The sequence below is a fragment of the Thecamonas trahens genome (assembly GCF_000142905.1).
Source record: "Thecamonas trahens ATCC 50062 unplaced genomic scaffold supercont1.80, whole genome shotgun sequence".
In the NCBI taxonomy this organism is placed as follows: Eukaryota; order Apusomonadida; family Apusomonadidae; genus Thecamonas; species Thecamonas trahens.
Window position 1 is genome coordinate 1 of NW_013657600.1, and position 9,232 is coordinate 9,232.

Here is a 9,232-nt window from a genome sequence, read left to right on the forward strand (position 1 = left end):
ATCACCACTCATCATGTGGTCATCATCATCACCATCATCATGGTCATCACCATCATCATCGTGGTCATCATCATCACCATCATCATCGTGGTCATCATCATCACCATCATCATCGTGGTCATCATCATCACCATCATCATGGTCATCACCATCATCATCGTGGTCATCATCATCACCATCATCCCCATCATCACCATCATCATCGTGGTCATCATCATCACCATCATCATGGTCATCACCACCACACCCCCCATCGCCCTCCCCATCACCATCATCATCACCATCATCATCGTCACCAACTCACCCCCCTCCTCCCATCCAGTGGTATGTGTACAACGTGACTCGCAACGAGTATCCGACATCGGACGAGCTCGCTGCCCTCGACGTCGTCTTTGTCTCAGGCTCGCACCACTCAGCAACACAGACAGAGACTCCTTGGATCGCTGCTCTTCACTCGTTCCTTGCTCGCGGCTGGTCTGATCTCGATGTTGCACCGTGCAAGCTCGTCGGCATCTGCTTTGGCCACCAGATCACCGCCGCTGCTCTCGGCGGAACCGCTGGCAAGAACCCGTCGGGCTCCATGCGGTTCGGCGTGGAGACGCTTGCCTGCGAGCCGGCGATGGCCGAGCTGGCTGACGCTGTCGGGTCTCCGCTTCCCATCGATGCCGGCCTCCGCATCCTGGTCACGCACGAGGACTGCGTCACCGAGCTCCCACCGTCGGCTACCCTCCTTGCCTCATCCGACGGCGCCGCCGTCGAGGCCTTTGCCTGCCGTGACATCGTCATCGGCTTTCAGGGCCATCCTGAGTTTGCCAAAGACGTCGAGATGGCCGCCATCCGCGCCCGCGCTAGCCTCACTCCCGACGAGGCCGTCTTTGCCGACGCCTCGGCTTCCCTCGAGCCGTCAAACAGTGAGCTCCGTGCCTTTATCCGCGCCTTTGCCGCTGCAGAGTAAAAACACGCCAACACGCGCATGAAGACCATCAGGGTGACGGCGCCGGCGACGATGGCGCCGACGTCAGGGCTGCCGACGCCCGCAGCGCCAGCGCGCATCCCAGATGTCGCTGAGGAGGTGCTCAGGCACACGCTCGTCCGACACGTTGCTCTCTGACACGCTCACGGCCTCGGCGACCACCCCCAGCGCCATGGCTCGCAGCGAGCGCACGCCCGACTTCCGCGCCGCAGCCACAGAGAGCAGCCCGCGGACCATACCGGCCGCCGGCGTCTCGCGCATCACCGCAAGCACCTGCTCCCGCATGCCTAGCAGATGCCCGCCGGGAGACGTCGCAAACGGCGCCGTCACATCGTCGGCAAGCTCGCAAAGCAGCCGCACCAGGCCGTCGGCATCGGGCGAGACTTCGTCAAGCCCGTGGAAGAACGAGTCCAGGTCGCCCATCTGGAGGCAGGCCATGTCGTCGTCATCACCAAGATCATCATCGTCGTCGACATCATCGTCGTCGTCGTCGTTGTCGTCATCAGCATCATCATCACCATCGCCATCGCCGTCACCGTCACCGTCGCCATCACCCTCAACATCGCCGTCAAACTCGCTCGACGGGAGCGGCGAGGTATTGATGACACCCACCAGAGGCCGTGACGTCAGGAGGTGACCGAGCACGTCCGGCGGCCCGCTAAAGGCGACACCAGCCACCACCACATCGGCCAGCATCATTGCCACTTCAGTCGAGGTGCTCCCGGAGATTCCGGCAGCAAGCACCGTGTTGGCGAGGGCGACAACGGCCGGCGGTCCGTCGTCCGGCACGGGCACAGCGCCAATGACCACCGCCACAAAGCTGCACAGCGCTGGCAGCCATTGTGGGATCTCGGACTCGAGCGCATCAGCCGAGGCGACAAGGGTCGGAGCGAGCGCCAGAGCGGCAGCCCGCGCCAGGTCTGGCTCCGGCACCGGGCGCAGACAGCGGAGGGTGTTGGCGATGAGGATGTGGAGCGAGAGGGTGAGCGCAATGGGCGAAACGATCGGATGGTGGGTGAGGAGGACATCGGCGACAGGTGCCGTGGTAGCCGGCGAGAGCGCCACAAACGACGGCAGAACGTCCCAGAGCTCGTCAACCATGTCATTGCCCTGCGCCGTGCTCACTAGCAGGTCGATCATCTCCGGCTGGACCTCGCCGGCGAGGTAGGCCGAGGCGGCGACGATGCGGAGGACAACGTTGGTAAACTCAACACGGTCGGCGAGGTGGAGAATGCGGGCGACGGCGGCACTAACCCCATTCGCATGCTGCGAGTACATCATGCCGGCGGTGAGGACATCAGCGATCATGGAGAGCACGTCCTGCAGATCAAAAATGAGCGAGTCGGCAGTGACATCTGCAAGGAGCGTGTCCGGCGCCAGCTCGGGTGTCTTTGAGACAACAACGTCGACCAGCCGTGAGATGACCAGAGTTAGTGAGTGCGAAAGCAGCGCTGGGAGCGAGGTGAGGAGGATCGGGAGCGCGAGGACAACGTCGGTGAGAGGGGCAGCCTCGACTACGTCGAGCATGACCACCAGCAGCGACTCGAGCTCGGACGGCGGCAGGGCGCGCCAGTGGGCAAGCACATCCTCGTTCTGCACAAAGTGCGCGAGCGCAATGGTGCCCCACGCCCGTGTAAACTCGGGGCGATCGGCCGAGGCCATGGCGAGCGCAGCATCAAAGGCAGCAAGGGGCGAGTCGGTGATCATGGCAGCGCCGGCGCGGGCAACCTCGACCGATGCAGCCAGCACGCCGCAGAGCTCCGGCAAGGCCTCCAGCGCCGCTAGGGCCTCGGCAAGGGCGCCGTGGACAAAGTCGCGCAGCTCTGGCGTGGCGTCGGCCGGGAAGCCCGCAAGTCGGGTGCAGGGGCGGAGCTCAAAGAGGACGACCGCCAAAGCCGAGGCAATCGGAGTTGTGGCCGGGCCAGCAGCGTGCGGCGTCCCGGTCACTTGCGGCACCAGCGCCTTCAGGTTGACGGAGAGGCAGTCGATAAAGGCGGCAATGTTGCCGCGGGTCGGCTCGCGCGGGATCATGTACTGCACAAGGAGCATGTACGGCGACCAAGCGTAAAGTGAAGCAAGCTCGCCATGGAGGCAGGCCCGCGGCGAGGTGTCGGCCGTGGAGCAGAGCGAGAGCGAGAGCGAGGCCGCTGCTGGCGCCAGCTGGAAAAGTGCGTCGCGGTGCGGCTTGAGCGGCGCCCGCAAATCAGGCGAGATGTGCCACGCCGTGCCAAACAGCTCAGCGGCGGCGTGGGCAACCGGCAGCGGAAGCGTGCCGTCAAACTCGATAAGAAGCGCCTCGGCGAGCGGGCCGAGGATGCCAGGAACCATGTTGGTCACAATCGACGAGAGAGCCCGCAGCGCCATCAGCGGCGCGTACACGGCAGGCGGATGGCTCGAGTGCATCCGCGGGTCGTAGCTCCCAAACGGCACCGCTGCTGCCGCAGCAGACAGTGCATGCAGCGACTTGGACACGATGCCGACCAGCATCGCCCCAGGAGGAACCTCAACGTATGGCCGAGCCGACCGCGGTGCGTAACGCGACCGGCACCGCTCCGCCATGGCCAGCAGGTAGCAGACAGCATCTTCTGGGTCGTCCGGCACGCTCGTCGCCTCGAGGAGATCGTCCGGAGGTGAGCCAAGGAGCGTCAGCTGGAGTCGAGCGAGCGGCGTGTCAGTGTCCGGCATAATTGGTGTCTTGTCCTCGTCGTCGTCGATCTGGGTCGTACCTCCTGTAACGGCGGCTTCGGCCGCAGCAGCCGTGGCGTCGTCTTCGGCGACAACACCCGTGGCGTCGTCTTCGGCCGCAGCAGCCGTGGCGTCGTCTTCGGCCGCAGCAGCCGTGGCGTCGTCTTCGGCCGCAGCAGCCGTGGCGTCGTCTTCGGCCGCAGCAGCCGTGGCGTCGTCTTCGGCCGCAGCAGCCGTGGCGTCGTCTTCGGCGACAACACCCATGGCGTCGTCTCCATCTTCCGCCCCATCATCGTCATCGCCTTCCGTCCCATCATCGTCGTCGCCTTGATCATCAGCAGCAGCGGCAACGAGATGAAGAGGACGATGGCAGACGATCTGATGCGCGTCCGGCAGCGGAAGACGGAGAGCGATGGCCTTGAGCAGCGATGCGTATCTGAGGTAATCATCTGCCGGAGTGATGAGTGGCGAGGAAGGAAGACCTTGCGGTGGCGGAGCAGCGAGGATGGCAGCCGTGAGAGCGCCGGCGACTGCCGTATCTATCTCGGGCTCGTCTGGGGAGGGGTTCCGAAGGCGACCAAGGACCTGTGCCAGAACTGCATTAGTCTCTCCATCCCAAGGAATCGACAGCACAGGGTGAGACATAGTCTGTCACAGACCGAGCAAGGTGATGCCTTGGCCAAGGTGTGCCAGAGGGAGGGTGGGTGGGTGGGTGGGAGGGAGGGGGGGGTCCACCAGCTGCCTCGGTGGATGGAGTCGGGTGATGGCACTCTGATCACGATCATGATCATCATCATCATCATCATCATCATCATCATCATCATCATCATCATCATCATCGTGCAGACATGCCCAGGGACATCTGTTTGGGCAGAGTGCTATGTCTGGCATATGGAAAGTGCTGGTGCTGTGGTTGAGGGGATGGAGGGGGTGGTGGTGGTGATGGAAGCGGTGATGGAAAGGGGAGGAGGGGTGGTTCGATGGGGATCGATGGATGTGGGGGGATTTGGGGCAGGAACTGCCTCCATCACCATGATCTACCTTTGCAGGACGTCATTTCTGTTTGGAACCGGTATGTGTATGTTGTTCGCTATGCTCGGTGCATAGATAGGCTTTCTGTAGATGGAGTTATACCAAGATCAAGGCACAGCAAACGTGAAGAGAAAGAGCTGCCACAATCTGGTGCCAAATCACATCCGATCACTGATCAAAAAGATTTTGACATCTGTCTCACAGCTTACTTCCTTCGCACACTGCTCGCATGCTCACATCACACCAAATCATCTTGCTTCTCCCTCCATGCATTGTACCATATTCCGAACCACTTGCGATCACCGCGGAGTTACTGCGCGACGAGATACAGCAGTCGATCTCTCCGCCGCTCTCAAGCACGCGACGAAGGATTCGGGCAGAGTGAGGCCGGCAGACCTCACTCACAGCAGAGGCAGATGTGGACGCCCGAGAGCCATGAAGCCGCGCTTCTTGTGGCTATGGGTGCGCTCATTGCATGGGGCTCGTGGAGCAATACGGTCAAGCTGGCGCAGGTGTCCTGGACACGGTTCTATCCGGCGTATGTCGTCGGTGCCGTCCTCGCTGCCGTCGTCCTCGGCGCCACTCTGGGCGGACCCATTGGCGGCGGGTCGATGAGCCCATCATCCACCAACACCACCACGGCGGCAACAACGACCTCGCCATCACCAGGGACGGGTGCCGGAGCCTCTATACCATCCAACTTGTCCCAGCGTCTGTTGATGTTGTCATCGCTGTCATCGTCATCGTCGTCATCGTCATCATCATCGCTGCTGTCAACCGATGATGGTAGCGGTGGCAGTGCGAGTGGCGGGCCATCGACATGGCACTCGCTGGGGAATGCGGGTGGAAAGCAGGTAGCGATGGCGTTGGGCGCGGGCGTGGTGTTCAATGTGGCGAACATGTTGCTGACGTGGGCGATCACTGTGTGTGGCATGGCGACAGCCTTTCCGCTCGGCATCGGAACGGCGCTTGTGGTGGGGACGAGCTTCAACTACAGCCTCGAGCCAAAGGGCAAGCCCGGGATGATCGCTGGCGGATGTGGCCTCGCGCTGGCTGCAGTCGCTGCCATGGGCGTTGCCCATGGACTGCACCAACGGATCCGCGGCGGCTCCGATGAGCGCCATACCGATGACGAGGCCGGCCGCCCGTTGCTCGTCAACGGGCGGGGGGCGGGTTCGCCGCCGCGGCAAACAGAGATGGGTCTCGGAAGACAGGTTGCACTCTGCGTAGCCGCCGGCGTCCTCATGGGGCTCTGGTCCCCGCTTTCTGTAGCGTCGATGTCCGGCGCACATGGCCTGACCACGTACGGAACGATGGTGCTGTATGTGATGGGCATGGCGGGCTCGTCGCTGGTGTTGGTCCCTATCTGTGTCCGACTTGTTGGCAGCAACAGTGACGGCGGCAACGATGAGGCCGAGGCGAGCGCGTGGCGAGTCCACGCATGGGGCATGCTGGGTGGCATGGTGTGGTGCTGCGGAACGTGGGCCTCGCTGGTCTCGGGCAAGAAGCTCGGGTACGGGACGGCGTACGCGATCGGCCAGTGCGCGCCTCTTGCGGCAGCAACGTGGGGCATTGCGGCGTGGCACGAGTTTGATGGTGCGGGGCGAGCAACGGTTGGTGCGCTGGCCATGGTCTACCTCCTCTATGGCGGCGCCATCGCGGTCCTGGCGCTAGCGTCGTAGCGGGTTCAAGTGAGGACGACGTCGTGGAGGTAGGCCTCGAAGATGGCGGCGTCGGCGTCGACCACGTCCTGCAGCGAGTAGCCATCGCGGTGGTTAGCAGCGATTGGTGGCGGCAGGGCTGACGGCAGACTGTCTCGTTGCGGAAGCGCTGCGAGCGCTGCGATGGCCAGCGGGTTCAAGACCTGGGCGGCGGCGGCGGCAACATCGGCAGAATCGGCCGCAGGAGGCAAGCCCGCGGTGGCCATGGCGGTCACGCCCACCAGCGCAGCATCCAGGTCAGCCGCGGACGGCTGAGCGTTGGTGACGGTATCCGGCAAGATTCTCTCGGGGAGAGCGAGGTCTGGTAGGATGCGGTCGAGTAGGAGGACGGCAAGCGAGTCCAGCAGCGTTCTCGCTACGTCCTTGGGCGCATCCAGAACAAACAGTCTCAGAGCGATGCCATGGTCACCAACTAGATCCAGAGCCGGAGTGTCGTCTGCTCCGGCGGCGGCGGCGGGCGGAAGAAGAGCTGAGACGCTTGCCGGGACGAGGACGAACCAGGCGCCATCGAGCCGGATCCATAGCCTGCCAGCCGCCTCGACGGCCTCGATCTCTGCCACCATGGGATCGGCAGAGAGCGGACCGAGGGCGAGGTAGGACAAGGTCATGTCGTTGTGAGGAGCAGGCGATGTTGGTAAATGTGTGGTGAAATTGTTTGTACGACCGCCGGCAGCAGCGCCGGGCCTGGCCTCTGTCGCGCCCGCTGACGACGACGACGACGACACGGTCGACACCACGCTCGTAGCAGGCGCGGATGATGGCGAGCGGGAGGAGTGGTACACGCATGCAGAGCCCCTGAAGACAGTATCGTGGGGATTGGAGGGCGGAGAGGTCGGGTGGAGCAGTGGGAGGGTGCTGAAGAACAGCTGGCGGTCCATGCCGGTGGGAGGGGGGATGAGCTGGGAGAGAGGTGGGGCTGCAGGGACAGGAGGGGGGGGGGTGACGGAGAAGGAGGTTTGAGGACTCGATCAGGCCATCATGGCATGGATGGGTGGTGGATGGGGGGCGATCATGGTCGTCAATGCATCCAGGGGCTATCGGTGGAGTCAGGGGCTATCGGTGGAGTCAGGGGCTATCGGTGGGGTCAGGGGCTATCGGTGGAGTCAGGGGCTATCGGTGGAGTCAGGGGCTATCGGTGGGGTCAGGGGCTATCGGTGGGGTCAGGGGCTATCGGTGGGGTCAGGGGCTATCGGTGGAGTCAGGGGCTATCGGTGGGGTCAGGGGCTATCGGTGGGGTCAGGGGCTATCGGTGCGGTCATGTGCATCAGAGGAAGCATCCAAAGATGGGCGTGAGTGCAGGTGGCAGACAAAGGCGGAAGCGGTATTTGTGGCCGTGATCGAGGCGGTCCCCGTCGCGGTCTCCGTCGTCGGCTCAACGGACCGGGCCCACCTCACTCCAGTCGGACAGGCAGAGGCAGTGGCCGGCGAGTGGCAATGGAGGCTGTTGTGGGGCAAGAGAATGGAATGGTCGATGATGTGGTGGTGGTAGGACCGTACCTGCGGAGGCGTATGGCTCGTGATAGCAGTGGCCGTCGCCATGCCCTGGCCACTCTGCCGCGAGCGGTTCGCCGGGCCGCCGTCGCATGGTCACCACCGGACGGCTTTGCTCTCCGGAGGATCTATGGCTCGCAGGAGATGAAGAAGGCCCGAAAGAGGGTCGAGTGGGCTACAGAGCTGGTCGACTCGGCTGTCTCGGCTTCTCCGGCTTCTCGCACTTCTATCGCTCGGCGGAAGTCAGGGACCGAGGCCATGCGAGCCAGCGGGCCGCCGCTATCCGTCCGCGATCTGTCGTAGGCCCACAAGAGTGCATCGCGTGGAGGTAGTGCAGTCGTGTGTCTGGCTATTGGGTGCACAAGTCTTGGCGAGGATGTAGAGACAAGTGGCCGTGACAGCGATCTGCCTGAGCGATGAGAAGGGGACCGAGGAGCAAGCTGTTGTCGTTGGGTTTGGGCTCGGAAGCGATGTTGCGGCCATACCTGGAGGTGCTGCGGTGGCCGAGGTACAAGAGACTTTTACGATGAGAGAACGTGAGTCTAGGATGTCTGTCTGGATCATCAGGGTCGTGGTCGCCAGGCGGTGGTCGCCGTGCTAGCCATCAAGCGAGACGATCACATGGCAGAGATGGGCGAGGGAGCGACAACAGCATCCATGCGGGCCTCGATGTCATGCTTGCGTTGCTCGATGCGAGCTCTGAGCGCAGCGGCGCGAGCAGCAAAGTCATCATCGACCTCTGCTGGGCGGGGAAGCGGGAGCTCGCCTTCGGCGTCAAGGCCCTGAGCTGCGAGAGCGGTAGCAGCGACAGCATCGATGCCGTTTGTTTCTGCCCATCGGAAGAGATGGTGGCGATCAGCAGTTGCCCGCTCTGCAGAAGCATCAGCATGCGAAGCTCGAGCTGTAGCAGCAGCAGCCTGAGCCACCAGCGCAGCCTGCCGGCTCTTGAGCTCGGCGTTCTCCTTGCGCAGCAGAGCCTCCGACTTGCGGACGGCTGAAAACGGCCGCTTGTCAACAGGACGAGTCTCACGAGGGCGAGTTTTGTGCGGGTGAGTCGGGCGGCGGGTAGACATGGTTGAGGTCAGAGTCATGTGTGGTCGTTATCGCCTCTGTCGACTTGGTGCAGGAGCAAGCGTCCGAGCCCTTGGCCATCGCCTCGTCGCTCGGTTCGGCGCGACAAAAGCCATTCAAAATTTTGACAGACAGACAGAGGTGGCCCAAAGGGGATGATGGGCAGGGCGGGGGGGGGGGGGGGGGGGGGTTGGTTGGGTTTTGAGGGATGGGAAGTGGGGGGGGGGATGGGGATAGTCATAGACTACGTTAACTATAA

The 9,232-nt window shown here is 63.1% G+C and overlaps 3 protein-coding genes across 3 annotated transcripts; 2 read left to right on the forward strand and 1 right to left on the reverse strand.

Annotated features, from left to right (window-relative positions):
* Positions 1–39: 39 nt before the first annotated feature.
* AMSG_11434 (amidotransferase) lies at positions 40–974 on the forward strand (the record flags this gene model as incomplete). Its single annotated transcript, XM_013897227.1, has 2 exons — positions 40–231; positions 323–974. The coding sequence occupies 2 exons, from the start codon at positions 40–42 to the stop codon at positions 953–955; spliced, it is 825 nt and encodes a 274-aa protein (XP_013752681.1). The 3' UTR covers positions 956–974.
* AMSG_11435 (uncharacterized protein) lies at positions 910–4,260 on the reverse strand (the record flags this gene model as incomplete). Its single annotated transcript, XM_013897228.1, has 3 exons — positions 910–3,930; positions 4,024–4,094; positions 4,244–4,260. The coding sequence occupies 3 exons, from the start codon at positions 4,258–4,260 to the stop codon at positions 1,019–1,021; spliced, it is 3,000 nt and encodes a 999-aa protein (XP_013752682.1). The 3' UTR covers positions 910–1,018.
* An 846-nt stretch (positions 4,261–5,106) lies between these two features.
* AMSG_11436 (drug/metabolite transporter superfamily protein) lies at positions 5,107–6,284 on the forward strand (the record flags this gene model as incomplete). The annotated part of the gene is made up of 2 exons (XM_013897229.1): positions 5,107–6,215; positions 6,251–6,284. 2 exons carry the CDS (start codon positions 5,107–5,109, stop codon positions 6,282–6,284), a joined length of 1,143 nt encoding a protein of 380 aa, XP_013752683.1.
* Between the last annotated feature and the right edge of the window lie 2,948 nt (positions 6,285–9,232).